Source organism: Sminthopsis crassicaudata, chromosome 3 (genome assembly GCF_048593235.1).
Source record: "Sminthopsis crassicaudata isolate SCR6 chromosome 3, ASM4859323v1, whole genome shotgun sequence".
NCBI classification, from domain to species: Eukaryota; Metazoa; Chordata; class Mammalia; order Dasyuromorphia; family Dasyuridae; genus Sminthopsis; species Sminthopsis crassicaudata.
In genome coordinates this window covers 513,762,837-513,782,148 of record NC_133619.1, presented here as the reverse complement: position 1 = coordinate 513,782,148, position 19,312 = coordinate 513,762,837, and the positions used below count along the sequence as shown (strand labels likewise).

Below are 19,312 nucleotides of genomic sequence, written 5' to 3'. Positions count from 1 at the left end.
TGTTAAAATAGCCTGCTAGTTTGTCTTTTCCCTAAATTTTTTTTTCTGGTCCATCCTCCACTTAGCTATCAAAGCAATCTCTCTAAAATCAAAAGTCCAACCATGTAACCTCTTATTCAAAAAACTCTAGTTTTTACTATTACCTCCATGATCAAAACATTAAATCTGGTTTTTAAGGCCTTTCATTATATATAGCCTTTCAGAAATCCCTTGACCCCTTCTGAATCAATGCATTTTTACTGCCTACTCCAGAACTAGAATTCTTTTCTTCCTTCTCTTCTTCTCCTATATTCCCTCAACATATATCAAAATTCACATATCCCCCAATCTGCAAGAAGCCTCTACAGTCCTCCTAATGCCTGTGCCTTCCCTCTTTAATTAGCTCCAAGCTGGCCCATAGATACCTTGTTTGCATGTAGTTGTTCTCATCTTCTCTCCCTCATAAAGTTGTGTGGGTTCCTTGAAAGCAGAGACTATTTGATGCCTTTCTTTACATCTCCAGCAAGTATAGTGTTTTTCACTTAATAGGTGTTTAATAAATACTTATTGATTTGATTGGCAGGGAATCCTAGAGCAATGAACCCAAGGTAAACCACGAGGGCAGGCAAAGGTTAGGGATTGGCAAAGGTTGCTAGCTCCTAGGGCTTCAATCAAAAGGTCCTTGGCCAGCCACTGTATTGGATAAACCAGTGGTGCCCTATATCTTCCCTATCTGGTTTCCCTGATTGTACTAGTGCCCGGAAAGATTTGTTTCTGTATATGAGTTGAGACTGGGAAAATATTTTCCCCATGGAAAGAATGTTACAAATTGTAAAACTGAAATAGTAATTATAGTAACCTATGAGGAGCCCTTGCAAAATCAGTTAATCCCCCAATAGCGAAGTTTAGGATTATAGCATCTTAGAAGTGAAGCAGATCAAATAGCTCTGAAAGAGATTTTCTAGTATAGAATATCAGAACCAGAAGGGACCTTAAAAGAGAGAGTGGAAGTGACCTTATGATAGAGGATGTTATAAGTGGAAGAAAAGCATTTAAAACAAAAAATATGAGAGAATCTTAGAAGGGAGTGACCAGTATTGACATTCCTTCTTCCCACAACTGGTCTTCTAGTCTATTATCTGGAGACTTCCAACGTGAGGGGATCTGTTACCTTAGAATATATACTGTCAGAATGGGAAAGGAACTTTAAACTTAATTTTTTTTTCTCCCAAATAAAAGCTGTAATTTCATTGGTAGAGGAAACTTTCACTGAGGAAACATCTTTAGGCAAGGAGTTCCTGGCCAGGACATTTATGCCACAGGAAACAATCATTGGGGCTAAAGAGGTATGACAGCTTTAGAAGTATGTCAGGTCAGATAAAGAAATTGAAACTATATCCACTCATATGAAAGAGTGTTCCAAATCACTACTGATCAGAGAAATGTAAATTAAGACAACTCTGAGATACCACTACACACCTGTCAGATTGGCTAAGATGACAGGAACAAATAATGATGAATGTTGGAGGGGATGTGGGAAAACTGGGATACTAATACATTATTGGTGGAGTTGTGAAAGAATCCGGCCATTTTGGAGAGCAATTTGGAACTAGGCCCAAAAAGTTACTACTGGGCTTATATCCCAAAGAAATACTAAAGAGCGGAAAGAGACATATATGTGCCAAAATGTTTGTGGCAGCTCTTTTTGTTGTAGCTAGAAACTGGAAGATGAATGGATGTCCATCAGTTGGAGAATGGTTGGGTAAATTGTGGTATATGAAGGTTATGGAATATTACTGCTCTGTAAGAAATGACCAGCAGGAGGAATACAGAGAGGCCTGGAGAGACTTACATCAACTGATGCTGAGTGAAATGAGCAGAACCAGAAGATCTCTGTACACTGCAACAACAATACTGTATGAGGATGTATTCTGATGGAAGTGGAAATCTTCAACATAAAGAAGAGCCAACTCACTCCCAATTGATCAATGATGGACAGAGGTAGCTACACCCAGAGAAGAAACACTGGGAAGTGAATGTAAATTGTTAGCACTAATGTCTGTCTGCCCAGGTTGCATGTACCTTCGGAATCTAATGCTTATTGTGCAACAAGAAAATGGTATTTACACACATGTATTGTATCTTGGTTATATTGTAACACATGTAAAATGTATGGGATTGCCTGTCATCGGGGGGAGGGAGTGGAGGGAGGGAGGGATAATTTGGAAAAATGAATAAAAAAAAAAAAAAAAGTATGTCAGGTAACAGTGAAAGATTCAATTCAACTGAGTAATGCTTGTGTAGAAGAATGATGGTTTCAGTTGTTGGCCCATATTTTCCAGAAGACATGAAGTAGGATGGTAAATGGTCTAGAGATCAGACTACAGGATGGGTTACAAGAAAACAGAAAACAATAATTAAATATCTACTATATATGGGAGTCCCAAGATTTAAAAAATATATATTGTACAAAGATGCTACCTTTGTGGAGCTTATAAGTAGAACAAGAAACATAGCTAAAATACATCCATCCATATATGTGTGTGTGGATATATATATATATATATATTTTATATATATTTATGTGTGTATGTGTGTGTATTTATGTATGTATATTTATATAATGACAAGGAGGAAGTTGAGATATTTAATGTGGAAGAGAGAATGAATGAATGAAAAAGCAAGCATTTATTAAACTTACTTTATGTCAGGCTCCATACTAAGGGTTGGGATTTTAAAAAACTGTCTCTTTTCAAGGACCTTACATTTAATGGGAAAGACAATGCATAGAAGGGAGAGATGACCAGGGAAGAGAATTTTGTTCTGGAATGATGGGAAGAGAGGTGAGTAGGTCGAAAGAGCAGGCAGATGGAGGGATGGTCTGGACCAGTGGCCGCTGTATGGGATATGAGGCTGAAACGTGATCTGATGCTTACAGTCAAACAGTAGATTTTTAGCAGGTTAAGTGGGATAATTTGCACAAACTCAGCCACCAACAGACTAAAACTGGATTCAGGAAGATACAATTTTGGAGGACCAGTTTTTAGGTCAAGTGTGGAAAGTCCTAATTCAAGTCCAAAGGATCTTGTCAGTGGAAGTAGGGTGGTGAAGTATCTGGATAAACTGTAAAGATAAAGACTTGGAGGAAATATGACTGACATTTTCAGGTTTCTAATTAATCCCATGAAGGGTAGATCAGAGAGCTAGTCTCTTAAGAAAGGTGGGGGATGAACGTCACCTACTGGAGGATAATTGAACTGCCCAGAGCAGGTTAGTGAGGAGATAGGTAGTTATGATACTGACATCTGTATTGTCTTCCCTACTGAATGTAAGGTTCTTGAAGATGGACCCTATCTTTTTGTTAAGTCTTTATGTCCTCATCTCTTAGCACACTGCCTTGTCCAGAATAAATGCTTAATAAATGATTTTTCCATTCATTCATTTTCCATTCATCTGGATCTCCACATCCCCAGTTCCTCATGACTATCTATGGGTAAACACATTACTTTATCTAGAGGGGATCTGGATTGTGAAGAGCATCCAAACACAGTAAAGGTAGATCTGCTTTGTCTGTTTGGGGTCTACTAGCTCAGCTGTAACCAAACATGACAGGCTCTCTCTCAGACACTAAGCTTAGTCAAGGACAAGGTGAGTCTGCTATTGAATGGGCCAAGGATGCACATGGCAACATGAATCCATTTCTGCATGTGTGGTTCCCAGCCACACCCAGGGTCTCAGGATGCTCAGCCTCTAGGAAATGCAGCCTCACAGAGGCCATATTTATGCTCAGACATCCTTAAAAGACTGAGGCTGGGGCAACCCAGCAATAAGCATAGATAGAATTTTTTTTACATATTTAGCCCACAATGAGTCATTATCAATACACTGATTTATTAGCTCAGGTGAGTTCAAGCAATACAACGGAGGTAAAATATCAAGGTCTGATAAACCTAGTGATTACATGGTTCCTTAAAGTAGGTTGGGGGAGGAGCTGCCACAAATTTCTATGAGCCTGATGCAAGCTTTACCTGTTTTCACCACCAACTTGTTTTGATCCACCTTCCCTTATGATCTCATGGAGAAAGTAGTGCTTATCCACTGGGGAAGGTCAGATACTTAAATTTCCATAAAATCCATTAAAAAAAAAGCCAGAATGAAAAGTCATTAAAGTCTATGTGGCCTTGTAGCTCATGAAGGAGCCTTTGACACAAGCCAGAAGAAATATCCAGTGGCACAGAGCCTTATCTGAAAAATAGTTAAATTCAATTCAGTAAACCTAGGGTATTCTGGTAAATATTCAACAATCAACTTCCCTGGGGGAAAATGATGCATACACAGAACAATTTTACTTTAATCTGCATTATAAAGTTTGTTTTTGATTTCTAAGGTGTAACAATTGACTTTCTAGCACTAGTTCAAGCTGGCTCCAATTCTCCCCTGAACAAACCAGATATTTAAGTAAATACTGGGGATTCAAAGATATTGTCCTCACATGCAAGTCACTGGGTGCTGTGGGAATCAGATAATTGTGGAAGTTTTTCTTAGAAACAAAATTAGGAGATGGAGCATGGCCTTGGGCCCAACTCTCTTTACTTTCAGCAATTTCATACTCTCATAGCCTCATAGTAATTTTATTTGTTTTTTTTACATTATATACGTACATTCATTTTTTACATATCTCCATGAGTCTCCTTGGAGAGAAAAATTAGAATAAAGGGGGAAAATCACAAGAAAGAAAAAACAGAAGAGGTGAAAGCAATGTTTTAATTTGCACTGTCTCCAAAGTTCTCTCTGTACATGCAAAATTTATTGAAATTGCCTTGAATCATTGAATTTCTAAAAACTAAACCTATCATAGCTGATCATCACATAATCTTGTCATTGCTGTACATAATGTTCTCTCACTTCTGTTCTCACATAATGTTCTGCTCACTTCACTCAGAATCAGTTCATGTGAGTCTTTTCAGGCTTTTCTGAAATCAGCCTGTTCATCATTTCTTATAGAATAATATTTCATTTATTTCATATACTCTAACTTAATCAGTCATTCCCTCATGGATGGGCATCCACTCATTTTTCAATTTTTTGCCACCACAAAAAGGACTACTACAAACATTTTGTACATGTGGGTTCTTTTCCTTTTTTTATGATCTCTTTGGGACACAGACCCAGCAAAAACATTGCTGGATCAAAGGGTATGCACAGTTTTATAGTCCCTTAGTTCCAAACGGTTCTTCAGAAAAGTGGAATCAGTTCACAACTCCACCAATAATGCATTAGGGTCCCAGTTTTCCCACATCCCTTCCAACATTTATCATTATCTTTTCCTGTCACCTTAGCCAATCTGATGAGGTGGTACTTCAGAGTTGTTTTAATTTGAATTTTTCTAATCAGGTTTAGAGCATTTTTTCATATGACTATAGATGGCTTTAATTTCATCATCTGAAAATTGTTCTAGCTAGAGCTAGAAGGAGTCATAGAGGACACTGAATCCATCCCCTTTATTTCACAAGGAGGAAACAGGACAGATAGTCAAGACAATTGCTCAGAATCTCATAACTATTAAGTTATGTCTTGATTTCAAACTCATTGTTCTATTCAGTATTCCATATTGCCTCTCAAAGAAACCAACTAAAAATATCTTGGGAACTTTTGATTTACTTTGCTGAGTAATAATTAGGCCAAGCAATTGGGTCTTTGTCTCACCACAGCAAAATTCTTAAGGAGTGAATATATAGAGTACATCATGTGAAATGCCCTTCTGAATAAATCAATAGCCAGAATTATCAACAGTCTCAGATATGCAGATGATATCACTCTGATGGCTGAAAGTGACTAAGAATTAAGAAGCTTCTTGATGCAGATGAAAGAAGAGACTGTAAAAGCTGTCTTGAAGTTTAATATCAAAAAAACTAAGATCTTGGCAACTGATCCCATTACTTCCTGGCAAACAGAGCAAGAAGAAATGGAAGCTGTGTCAGCTTTTATATTCTTGGGTCCAAAGATTGTTGTGATACCGGAGTCACTTACTAGTGGCTGCTGGAGGTCTAACTCAGACCTGTAGAATGGATCTCTTCATGTTAAAGGATGATGATGATGATGATGACACAAGAAGACAGAGGCAGTTGCTGTTCTCTGACCCCTTCCCTTTTGCCTCCAATTTTATTGCACTCCCAATCCACAAGGAACATGTAAAGGCTGCTTTGCAACTCCTTCAAGTGTTATGATTCACAGCTGTAGAGGCTCTTGGAGAATTGACCTGTCCCTTCACTTAGACATGGTCCTTAACAAAATATCACTGTAGACAGTGACTACAATCACTGGATTTGTTTCCTGGAAGGAAAGCTATGGTAAATCTGAATAACATATTAAAAAGCAGAGATATCACCTTGCCCACAAAGATCCAAATGGTCAAAGTGATGGGTTTTCCGGCAACAATGTATGGCTGTGAGAGTTGAACTATAAGGAAAGCTGAGTGCTGTAGAATCAGTGCTTTTGAATTGTGGTGCTGGAGAAGACTTCTGAGATTCCCTTTGGGCAGCAGAAATCAAAGATTGAAACTGAAGCTAAAATACTTTGGCCACATAACGAAAAGACAGGACTCACTGGAAAAGACCCTGATGTTGAGAAAGATTGAAGGCAACAGGAAAAGATGAGATGGAAGTGTCACAGAAGAAATGGATATGAACTTAGACTTTGAGACACAGTGGATGATAGAAGGGGCTTGTGTTCTGTGGTTGATGGCAACACAAAGAGCAGGACATGACTAAGCAACAATAAAAACAACTTTTCAGCCTCTAGATGCTTAGGAATAGAGCAGCCAATGGTAGGTTCAGAAGAGAGAAGGTCCTATGGTTCAGAACTCACCTTTTATCATTCAATGCTAGAGCTTCAGAATTAGTGAAGCAACTATCCATTCTGTAGTAATGAAATTATAAATGTGGTCCAGGTATCTGATTTGTAGTTATAATAATTAAATTTTTTTCTTCCCATTCCCATTCAATTGAAGATTTTTAAAACAAAATGTTTAATGACATTTTTTGCCTTTACATTGTTTGAATTTTTCACTGAATGCTTCTCTCTCCCCCTACCTCAGAGAGCCATCCCAAATAACAAAAGATTCCTTTAAAAAGAAAGAGAACGATGAGGGGGAAAAAAGAGAAAAAACAATACTCAAAAATTTATTCGATATTCCATATTTATGCGGCCTCCCTCTCCTCTTTCTGCAAAGGTCTTGGAGAAGGAATTTCTCATATCTCTTTGGGGTTGTTTATTTTTTGTAATTCTATCAGCTTTCAGTTTTGATTGGTTTGTAGTTGTTCTTTCCATTCTCATTGTTGTAGTCACTGTGAATATTGTTTTCTAGGGTCTGCTTACTTCACTCTATCAGTTCATGTAGATCTTTTCATACTTCTCTGTATTCATCACACATATAATTTCTTGTAGCACAGTAACTTGCTATTACATTTGTGGAACACAGTTTGTTTAGCCATTCCCTAGTAAATGGGCAGCTATTTTGTTTTTAGTTCCTTGCTGCCAAAAAAGTGCTGATAGCAATATTCTGGTGTATCTGGTGCCTTTCTTTTTATCAATGCCCTCTTTGGGGTACATGATCAACAATAGAATCTCTAGAATAAAGGGTATCAACATTTTAGTCCCTTTCTTTGAATGATTTCAAATTGCTTTCCAAAAACAGTTGTATTGATTTGTAGTTTCCCCAACATTCCCCAATTTTCAGAACCCCTAAACTGAAGATTTCTTAATTACTTTAGATATTTTTTCACATCATGAATTATGGAGCAGCTAAGTAGATAAATGTTGTCTTTGGAGTCAAAACTTTAATTTAGATTCTGTTTCTGACACCTAAAAATTGTGTCATCATAGAAAAGTCACTTTCCATCTCTGGGGTTCCATTTCTTCATCTATAAAATAAGGGGGCTGGATTCTATATTCTCTAAATCTATGATCCTCTAAGTATGAAAAAGATGGGTATGAAATGTTTCTTTTGTTTGCTTTGGCACCACAGTTGATGTCATGCAAGGACAGGACAGAGGGAGAGCATGGCAGGTGGTGGGCTCATCGGAACTCCAGATGCTGCTCTGGGGGGATGTTGTATTTGGTCTTGTGGGCTTCAAAGAGATTACATAGTTCTGTCATGTAATGCTGGTGCAAATGGTCCACTTCCTCTTGGGATGGGTTGGTATTTTGCTTCACCTTGATGGGTTTCCCCACTGGGAGAAACAAAACAAAAGGAGAGAGTGAGAAGACTTATGTACTTCCCTCACCCAAGAAACAGAGCTCTGGCAAATGGGCAAATTCTTGGGTCTAAACTGACACTCACACCAACAATCATATGTGACATCTTAGGGTAATAATACATTTGGTCTTCATTTACCTGCCTGCCAAATGGAATTCATCTAGTGATATTAAGTCTGAAGCATTTCTAAGCACCATGGATGCTCAGACTCTCTAGGTTAGGGCTACTGAATGCCTAGGTATTGAACGGGCATTGGTAATTGGAAAAGGGGCAGCTAAGGGGCTCAGTGAATAGAGCACTGGGCTTGGAATCAGCGAGACTCTTCTTCTTGAGTTCAAATATGGCCTCACATATTTACTAATCTATGACCTTAGGCAAGTCACTTACCCCTGTTAACCTCAGTTTCCTCATCTGCAAATGAGCTGAAGAAGAAAATGGAAAACCACTCCAGTTATCTTTGCCAAGAAAATTCCAAATGAGATCACTAAGAGTTGCATATGATTGAAATGACTCAATGCTTCAATAAGCAACTCAACATTTAACCCAGTAGCTTCAGGGGCAATGAAACAATTTTCCTGCTGAAATGAAGGCTACATATCATAACAACATAGAGAGGTCATTGAATCCATTGATCCTGTTTTATAGATGAGAAAATTGAGGTCTAGAGAGGTTAAGTAAGTTGCCTAGGCTCACAAGTATTTGAGGCAGGGTTGGAATCCAAATTTTCTGACTCCAAGTCCAGCACTATCTACTGCTCAGGCCATTGACTCTTATAGGTGAGCTGCACTACCTCATCTCTCCAGGACACAGGGCAGCTTTTCATGTCCTCTTCCCCCAGGTGGATCTTTCCATCCCCCTCTTTTTTAGTTTAGATATAGTCTTCCTCCATTGGAATATAAGCTCCTTGAGGGGAAGGGTTGTCTTCTCTGCTTGTAGTTGTATTCTCAATGCTTAGCATAGTGCCTAGCAAGCTATTAAGAAAGATTATGTCTCTGTCTTTGTTTCTAGTTCACGTCTCTCCATCTCCCTATCCCTACCTAAAGTTTGCAAAGTACTTTATTTAGAACACACAACAACTTTGGAAGGTAGATTCTACTGTTATATCTTCCATTTATTTTTAAGGCCAAATTTGAACTCAGGTCTTTCTGACTTCAGGTCCAATACTCTGTCATCCCCCATGAGCCACCTAATCTGTCTGTCTCTTCTCTCTCTCCTCCTCCTCCTTCTGTCTCTGTCTTCCTCTCTCTTCTTCTCCCTCTGTTTGTCTCTCTTTCTGTCTCTATCTCTTTTCCTCCCCCTTTTCTCTTTCTCCCCCCTCCTCCCTCTGTCTTTCTCTTTCCTTCTCCTCCTCCTCCTTCTCTATTTCTCTTTCTGTCTATCTCTGTCTTTCTATCTCTCTCCATAATAATAATAGCTAGAATTTATATATAACTTTAAAATTTGAAAAGTGTTTTATAAATGTTTATCTTCACAGCAGTCCTGGAAAGTGGATGCTATTGTTACAGCCATTTTGCATATGAGGATAATTGAGATAAACAAAAATTATCACTTGCCAAGAGCCACCCAGGTATTAAGTGTCTGAAGCCAAATTTGAAGTCATTCTGATTCTAGGTCCAGCATTCTATCTGCTTTATTCCCTGAGTGCCTTTTAATTCCACACCCTCTCTTTGTATGAGGTTGGTAGTGAAAAAATTCATATGCTCACTTTACAAATAAGGAAATTGAAGCTCAATGATGTTGACTGACTCTCTCCCAAGGTTTATCTAGTAAATGCTGAAGCCAAAAGTATTAATAATGGTAATAGCAATAAGGGCAGCAAGAGTTTGATAGATTCTACTAAGCTAGAAAAATTTTGAATATAGATCTTCCTCTAAGAACTAGCCTAGGGAAATGGGAAGAGCCTCTCTCTAGGCTTCTAGATTTTCAGCCACATTAACTCATTAAATAGTCTACCAAAGTATAGAAGAGCCATAATCTATGAGTACGGAAAAGATCTACATGAATAATTTTTGAGGTATAAAATTATAATGATAAAAATACTCATTGTAATGATAATAAATTACTTCGTAATACAGTAATATTTCCCTTTCCAAAAATAATTTCATTCATCAGAAAACAACTAAGAACTAAGCATGAAATGATTAAAAGCTATGAACAGCCAAAACAACTGTCATTAATCCCAGACATTAAAATGTGTGTCATTCTTTCATTAAAGAGTACTTTAAGATTATCTTTCAGTACCAATTTCCTTAATTTTCTTAATTTCCACATTTTGATGGCAAAGCTTGATGAGCTTCAATGTGCTGGAGTAGCACTGGCTTATGTCTGGCACATAGCAGGTGGTATTTATATGCTAGTAATTATTATTGTTAAAAATAATACTAGCAATAATAAAAACTCACATTTGAATATATCACATTATGATCCTATAATAATAACTGGCATTATCTTTAAGATTTACAAAGTACTTTCTTGTGGAAGAAGAAGGTACATTCTGTGCTGGAGCAGAACCTCAGGGATACTCAGGAAAGTACATAGGCTAAAATACACAGCACAATGGAAAGCCTAGTTGGAAGCCTGGTTCTGTCACTTACTTCCTAAGTCACCTGGGCCCTAGAAAGGTAAAGTGACTTAGGAAGTAAGCAACAAAACCAAAAAACAAACAAAACAATAAAATAAAATAAGATGAAGGTATTGGACTAGGTGAACTAAGATCTCTAAACTGTAAATCTATGATGCTTTAAGTCTAAGCAGCAGATATCTATTTGTCCATATAAGGAAGAGAGGAATAACAACCTAGTTATCCAAAGTAAAATAGGCTGCCTGAGGGGTAGTGAGCTGCCCATACCTGGTAGTGTTAGTGGAAATTGTTGGACATGCTGCTTTGGGCTGGCTGATCCTGAAGGCTGTTCCTTCTAATTTAGAAATTCCATAAGTCATTGCTTGTTGGTGCCTGACTCCAACTCAAGCAGACGAGAAGAGCCTTGTGGTTTTTCTGTTTACTGCCTAGGTGCATTTGGGAAGAATTACTTTTGCTCTTTGAGTTCAGTTTTTTCATCTATAAGATGAAAAGGTTGGATTACATTTCCTGTCAGATTTAAGTCCTATGGTCTTAGGACAAAACATCTTTGTCTTTTGGCTTCCATGGAAGAGGGTCTTGGAGACTACAGGGGAAAGTGGCTGTACTTGGGGGCTATGCTGGAACCTAGGTAAGGATGGAGCTTGAAAAGTGGGATGCTTGAGGTCCATCCCAGGCCAGTCCCACATCCCTCAGCATCCCTGTAACTTACCAACAGTAGTGATTTGCCTCCGGTAAGGTAGCAGGCCAAAATTGTACTGGAAAATCCCTCGGCCATGGAAGAGCGGGAGGGAGATGCCCATGACCTTCTGCAGTTTTTCCTGGCACCAACGTAGCCAGGACCCCTGGGGATTGTCAACTTGGTCAAAGAGTTCATTCTCCCCAAAGGAGAATATTGGCAATAGACTTGCCCTAGAGAGACAGGAGATGAAGCAGAGGGGAGACAAATGTTAGTGCTTAGGGAGGAATCCCACAGTCAGCACCAAGGCCACTTCTCCAGGAGTTCTTGTCAATGGCCATTAGAGGGTGCTGTGAGGAAATCTGAACCCACAATCCCTGATCCCATCCTTAGAAGGCAGAACACAGCCCTTAATCCTCCACATTCCCTTCAGGTACCCATAGCACCCTGGGATCCCCGAGTTAGAAGATGCTTTAAACGCCACTTTGTTCTGAACAGGAAACAGTCAATAATAACAGGCAATTTTTAAAGCACTGTGCTGGAGACTGGGGACAGATGATGAGGAGAAGAAGGAGGAGCAGAAGGAGGAGGAGGAGGAGGAGAAGGAAATAGCCCTTGACTTCAAGAAGTTTATATTCTCATAGAGAGTTACAGAGGAGGGAAGGAAAAACAACATATTTATAGATAAGTAAATACAAATGTCGTGAGGTTGGAGCAGATTGAGTCTCTCTGGAGCTCAGATGAGTTCTTTTGGCTACTGTTGGGGATATGTGCACAGTGCTGAAAGACTTCTGAGGATGTATCAATCATTTTGTTTTCACAAGGGTGACAAACTTTTAGATAACACTGCTAAAGACACATATGGCCTCAGATGCCTCCTTCCACCCCAAGAGAGGAAACTACAAAGAGATTGAGCATAGAGCTAAAAAGAGCTGCTGTCTATTTTTCGCATAAAGTAAAAAAGATACAGGTATTCCTTCCACACTGTGATTTTTCTCATAGTAAATTAGCATAAAAATTAAATAGGAAGTTTTTGGGAGTCTTGCAGCAGCAGCAGATGACATGACAAATCAGCCGGCAACATGGATTTTCCAGGTCATGGGGGGCGGTTAGACCCTAATCCCTACAATGTGGAAGGGATCCATGTAGTAGAGGACTGGGAGTCTCCTTGTTAAAATATGATTTATTGATGAGTAGGATGTTCTCAGAAAAATCTGGTAAGTCCTCCATGAACTCAAGCAATGTGAAATGAACTATATATACAAACTATTAAGTAATAGCAATGTCGTGGGATGATCAGCTGTGAATTACTTTGCTCCTTTCAGACATACAATGATCCAAGACAATTCTGAAGCGCTTATGATGAAAAATGCTATCCATGTCTAGAAAAAGAATTAATTGTATCTGAATACAAATTGAAACATACTCTTTTTTTTTTTTTAATTACTTAATTTTATTTGAAGGGATTTTTTTGCCGGGGGAGGGAAGGGTAGGGATCTTTGTTCTCATTGGCAACATGACTTTTATGGAAATGTTAAAAAATATTATTTATTTTGGCATTTCAACATATAAGATATAAGAGGATAAGACATGTTGGTCTTAGAGTGATGAAAAAAACTAAGATTGGACCTTACCCATGAAGCAAAGCAAGTCTAATAAATCCTTTTCGGTTCCTCAGTAGCAGTGTGTGACTTCCAGGTCGAGCATCCAGGGCCTCCTGGGCACCTCCCACAATGATCACTAGCAAGTTTCCACCTTGCTTCTTGCTCACCAAGTATGAGACACACTCCTTCTCTGACGTGACTAGACCTAACGGAGGCAGGGATTAGGGAGCAGAAAAGGAGACAAAGGCACTATCTTGCATGATGGTGACACCCACCCTCTTTGTCTGCTTGATGGAGATACAAATCAGGAAGGGCCATAGCATCCTCTAGGTCGTTACATGGGAAAGCAACTGAAAGATTATGGTGTGTCCCAGAACAAGGCATTCTTTCAGGATCACATAGCTATTAAAGAAACTAGAAAGCACCATGTCTCTCTTCCATGAAGGTGGAAGTTCCTCAAAGGCAAAAAAGCATTGTATTCTCTTTCCTCCACATAAACCTTTTAGATAGCTTTGTGTAGTGGAAATACCACTAACTTTGGAGTTAGAACTGGGTTTGGGTCTCTGCTCTGCTACTCAATATCTGTGTAACCACTACTGAATCAAAACCCTTCTATCAGCTTTAGTTTTCTCATCTGCAAACTGGGAAGGTAAAATAGCTCTTTCTTAGGTCTTTTTTCTCCCATATTATTTCACTTGGCAATTTCATTAACTCTTGTGGATTCAATTATCCTTTCTATATAGATAATTTTCAGATCTACTTATTTATCCCTAGCCTCTTTCTTCATGTCCAAACTTGAATCTCCAACTCCCTCTTGGACATCTCAAAGTGATGCAAACCCTTTTGCAAATAACATTTTAAATTCAGTTTGTCCAAAACTGAACTCATTATCTTTCACCCCAAACCCTCCTCTCTTCCTAACTTCCCTATAATTGTCAAGGGTCCTACCATCCTCCTAGTCATCCAGGCTAGGTGTCCTCCTTGACCCCCCCCACTCTCCTCCCACCCTCTTAATTTCTGTTGCATGTCCTGCCACCCTCACTTTTTGTATTTTCTGGAGTATTTGCCCCCTTCCCTTCCCCTGAAAGTACTACCATCTTGGTACAGGCCCTCATCACCTCATTCCTGGATTATTGCAAGTAATCTCCCTGCTTTAGCCCCTCTTCCCTTCCAATATCAGTGATCTTCCTAAATTGCAGGGCTGGTCATACCATTCTTCCTATTTAATAGCTCCCTATTATCTCCAGAATGAAATGGTAAATCCTGTTTGGTTTTTAAAATTCTTGTTTACCATTACTCGCCTACCACATACACTTCTCCATATAGGTCCCTAGCTGTTCTTTGTATAAGACACTCCATATTCTGACTCCAGGTATTTTCATTGGCTATTCCACATGCCTAGAATGCTAGGTTCAGCTTCCTGGCTTTCCCAACTTCTTCCCAGGTTCACCTAAAATCTCATTATCTGCTTAATCTAAGTGCCTTCTAGAGGTGTGCCAGAGCCAAAACAAACAGGTTTCTGAATGATTGGCAAATATTTATGAACACACATCTGGGCTCACCTTCCCTCAGAAATTACTTCCAAACTGAGTGTGGATCACAACATAGCATTTTCACTTCTTTTGTTGCTGCTTAAATTTTATTTTCTTTCTCATTTTTTCCCTTTTTGATCTGATTCTTCTTTTGTAGAAAGATAATTGTATAAATATGTATACCTATATTAGATTTACATACGTTTTCACCATGTTTAACATATATTAGATTACTTGCCATTTTGGAGAGAAAATAGGGAAAGGGGGAAAACTGGAACACAAGGTTTTGCAAGGGTGGATGGTGAAAATTTATCGTTGTATATGTTTTGAAATTAAAAAGCTTCAATAAAAAATTAAAAAGAAATTCCTTCCAAGTTATTCTGTATTTATTTGCTTTATTCAAAATTGTTTTCATCTTGGCTCCCCCATTAGATTTTAAGCTCCTTGAATGAAGGGACTATTTTTGCCTTTCTTTGTATCCCAAGCACTTAGCATAATTACTAGAACACAGTAACAAATGAAGCTTTTCATAGTACCATAAATTTAGAGCTAGAAATTACTTTAGAGATCAACTAGTCCAAACCCTCGACTTTACAGAGAAAACTGAGGCAGAATCTGAGCCTGGGTTCCCTAATTCCATCCTATCATCCATGGGTCAGTATCCCTGGCTCTGGCAATCTAATTCAATGTCTTCCAACACTTAGTATTGAAATGCTTTTCCCATCTAACCATAATTTCTGAATATCAGAAGTTATTACCTTGGTAGAAGGATAAGTACTCTTGGCTGGTCTCTTTTAATGAGTCTATCTTTGTGAACCAAGTGCAGAAATATCCTCCTTCTTAAATCAGGTATGGGTAGATACTGGCAATGGGGAAATGGGAAGGGGAAGAAACTTACCTCCAGTCAGGATATAGTCCCTGAAGATGGGAATTCGAAACCACAAAGTCAGCATCATCAGGTAGGATCGGATCCCAGGAAACAAAGCTGAAAAATTGGTGGCTTCAGTACAGAAGTTGGTGAAGGCTCCAGCAGCCAGAACACCATGTGGGTGGAAGCCAGCAATATAGTTCTGGGTTGGGTCCAGGTCCACTGTCTTGATGAGCTAGGGAAATACCAACCGTTACAGCAGTAAGCACCCTCCTCATCTTAATGGCTTTAGACATCTCATATGGAATCTCCTAGGAGTCCCATCTTAAGAAAACTGACATACTGTAGCAGTTTTTTTTTTGTAGTGGCAAGGAGTTGGAAATTCAGTGGATGTCCATTAGTTGGGGAATGGCTGAATAAGTTATAGTATATGAATATGGAATATATTGTTCTAGAAAAAATGATGAGCAGCTTATTTCAGAGAAGTCTGGAAAGGCGTAAATGAACTGATGCTGAGTGAAGTGAGCAGACCCGGAGAACATTGTGCATGGCAACAACAAACTTATATGATAATCAGCTGTGATGGACTTGGCTCTTTTCAACAATGAAATGATTTAGGACAATTCCAATAGACTTGGAATGAAAAATACCATAAACATCCAGAGAGAGAACTATGGAGACTGAATGTGGATCGAAACTTAGAGTTTTCATGTTTTTGTTGGTGGTGGTTGTTTGCTTGTTTTTTCCTTTTTTTCTTTTTCATGGTTTTTTTCCCTTTTGATCTTATTTTTCTTGAACAACACAACAAATAAGGAAATATGTTTTTAAAAATTGCACATATTTAACCTATATCAGATTGCTTATTTTCTTGGGGAAGGAAGTAGTTAAGGGAGGAAGGGAGAAAAATAAACATTGAAATCTATCTTTACATGTATTTGGAAGAAATAAAATAGTATTAAAAAAAAAAGAAAGGTGGAACACTAATAAAGATGCTTTATGGCCTATTTAAAAAAGAGAAAACTGACATATGTAAAAATTTAAACTTGGAAAACATCTGTAAAGAAATTACTTTCTATAAAATGTATATCATGCCAAGTTGGGTATACTTTTGTACATTTGTATTTTCATGACAGCCCTACTCAGGTGCTAATGAGATCAGAACTTCCTAAATTTTTTCTATTTGTGACCCCTTTTTCACCCAAGAAATGTTTATGTGACCCCAAGTATATAGGTTTATAAAATAAGTATACAAATTAAATTTTACTGATTAACATTTTAAAAATTAAAATTTACTGATAATAAATCATAATTTCATGATCTCTATATTTAGTTCTAAGACTCCATATGGAGTCATAAACTAGTTGTAAAAAGATTAAAAAAGAAAAAAATAGTTCAGCAAAATTTAGCAATAAGTTCCCTATGTCTAACAGTACATACAATATCCCATTCCAAAAAGAACTGCAGATAGCGCTAAACCCTCTTATCTTCTTTACTCCTATTCCTGGAAGAGAAAACTAGGAAAAAATTGATGGAAATTGAAGAGAAATTGATTTTTGATCTGTATAAGGAAAAAGTATCCCAACTATCAATAAGTTGTCCTGAAAGGCAGCAAATTCCCTAGCACTGGAGACCAATCAATCATCAAACATTTGTTAAGTGCTTACTCTGTGTCAGAGACTGTGCTAAGACCTGGGACACAAAGATAACAGTGAACAGTTCCTGGTCTCAAGAAACTTATCTTCTATCAGGAGAGGCCATGTATGCAAAAAGATATAGACACTTGAGATACAAAGTAAATTTGAGGGGAATGTTTTTGAGGATAGGCTGGATGGTCATTTGTTGGGGAAGGAATTGGAGGGGAATTCTGGTCCAGTAAGAGGTCGGCTAGATGCCTTTTAAGCTGAAGCCCTTTCTAAGTTATATGCTAAGATTCTAAGAATAATGCCATGTCATACAGCTTTTCATATTACAACATATTGTATTAGTCAGATAACAAGTGTTTTTAAAGTTTTCCATGTGCCCAACATTGTACCAAGCATCGGGGATTCAAAGAAAAGCAGAAAACAGTCCCTGCCCTCAAGAAATTGATAGCCTAATGGAGAAGATAATGTGTACATATCAAGGTACAGACAAGATATATATATATATATATATATATATATATATATATATATATGTGTGTGTGTGTGTGTGTGTGTGTGTGTGTGTGTATTTGTGTGTATAATACATATACTTATATATGTATTCATATGTGTGTATATGTATATGTACACACACATACACAGAGAGAGTAGGATGGAAAGTAATCTGTGAGAAGAAGCAGCATGAGCTAGGGACTCCCTGAAGAAGGGAGTATTTCAGCTGAGTCTTGAAGGAAGCCAGAGAAGTTGAGGTGAATCAGGAGAGCATTCTAGGTGTAAAGAACTCAGAGGGAAGGCAAAGAGATCATATCACTTCTCTAGAGCTGGAAGGAACCTCAGGGAATGCCCTTACTTCACAAATGAGGAAACTGAAGTCCAAGTGCGTTGTCACATTGTCACACAAGTACTTATATCAAATGAGGTGCCAACCTTTAAACACTTTACACATTATAGTTCAGCTATCTGTGATTTCAGGAGGATGGATCTTCCTTCCACAAGTGCAGACTGTAGCTGCCCATGCCTTAGTGTGGGACCTAGAATCCCACAAAATTGTGTCCCATCTCTGCCCTTGACCAGATTGGTCCTTGGATGATCCAAATACAGCCTATCAAATGACCTTTAAGTTTACCAGCTAGTAGATACAAAGTCACAGAATTTCAGTCACAATGGATATAAAACAGTCAACAAGCATTTATTAAATAGCTACTATGTACCCAGCATTGTGCTGCCTTCCCTAAAGGAGCTTACATTCTATCTTCACTCTAGCATGTGCTAGACATGATTGGTCATCTAAATCTCTGCTTGAAAATCTTCAATGGCTGGAAAATCACTTTCTTCTGAGACAGCCCATTTTCATATGTCTCATTCTCAGCTACTGGACTTTGATGGAGACCAGTTACAAAAATGGGGTTGGTTTGGTGTGAGAAGCAAGAGAACCATCAGATTTGTTTCATGAACACCAACTCTATCTTGTGCTGCCACATGTATTATTCTCCTCCTTGTATTTCTGCAAATTATCCAAGGGAAACTAGATGGTATAAGTCATCTGTTGTTTCATAAATGTAGGTAAATACAATTAATCAACATCTCTCAATACTAGGAAAAGAAAGATCTCGACACTTACTTGTTTGCCACCTTTCCAAACTGACCAAGATTCACTGTTCTCTCTCCTCCCAACTGGTAAAGCCCCCATCCTTCCAATTAGAAATTAGGTTATCTAATTTTGTATCCTATTGTTTTCTTTTAATTAATTGACATTACTTGATTTTTTAAAAAATAAAAATCCATCTTCCTCTGTATTCAGGTTTTTGGACTGATTGGGAAGTCCATTAACCCATTTATTATGCTTGTTTTGCTAATAAATTGTATAGCACAGATTGTGTTTTTTCAGTTATTATTACTTATTCATGACAGTAGGAAATGAGCTTTATTAAGGATCATGGGATTATTGATCTAAAGCAGGAAGGAACTCCACCTTCATTTTACAAATGAAGAAATTGTGTCATAGAAAGGCAGTTAATTTGTCCAAAGAAATCTGACATCAGAGACAGGATTTGAATTAGGATCTTCTGACTCAGTGGAGTATCAGGGGAAGGTCTGCTTTGGTTTCAAGATTTAATTGTATTGTATTTAATTTGATTGTATTGAGGTCAGCACCTCCAATAAAAGAGGAGA

At 38.1% G+C, this 19,312-nt stretch overlaps 1 protein-coding gene across 1 annotated transcript in view; it reads right to left on the bottom strand.

The window, feature by feature from the left end:
- Nucleotides 1–4,595: 4,595 nt before the first annotated feature.
- MOGAT2 (monoacylglycerol O-acyltransferase 2) overlaps nucleotides 4,596–19,312 on the bottom strand; it is a 36,872-nt gene continuing 22,155 nt past the window's right edge. Inside the window, exons 3-6 of the mRNA XM_074304102.1 lie at nucleotides 15,528–15,732; nucleotides 13,128–13,302; nucleotides 11,527–11,726; nucleotides 4,596–8,210 (exon numbers count right to left, since the gene is read on the bottom strand). Of these exons, the coding sequence (XP_074160203.1) occupies nucleotides 8,056–8,210; nucleotides 11,527–11,726; nucleotides 13,128–13,302; nucleotides 15,528–15,732 (735 nt within the window). The 3' untranslated portion in view covers nucleotides 4,596–8,055. The remainder of the gene's footprint in view (nucleotides 8,211–11,526; nucleotides 11,727–13,127; nucleotides 13,303–15,527; nucleotides 15,733–19,312) is intronic.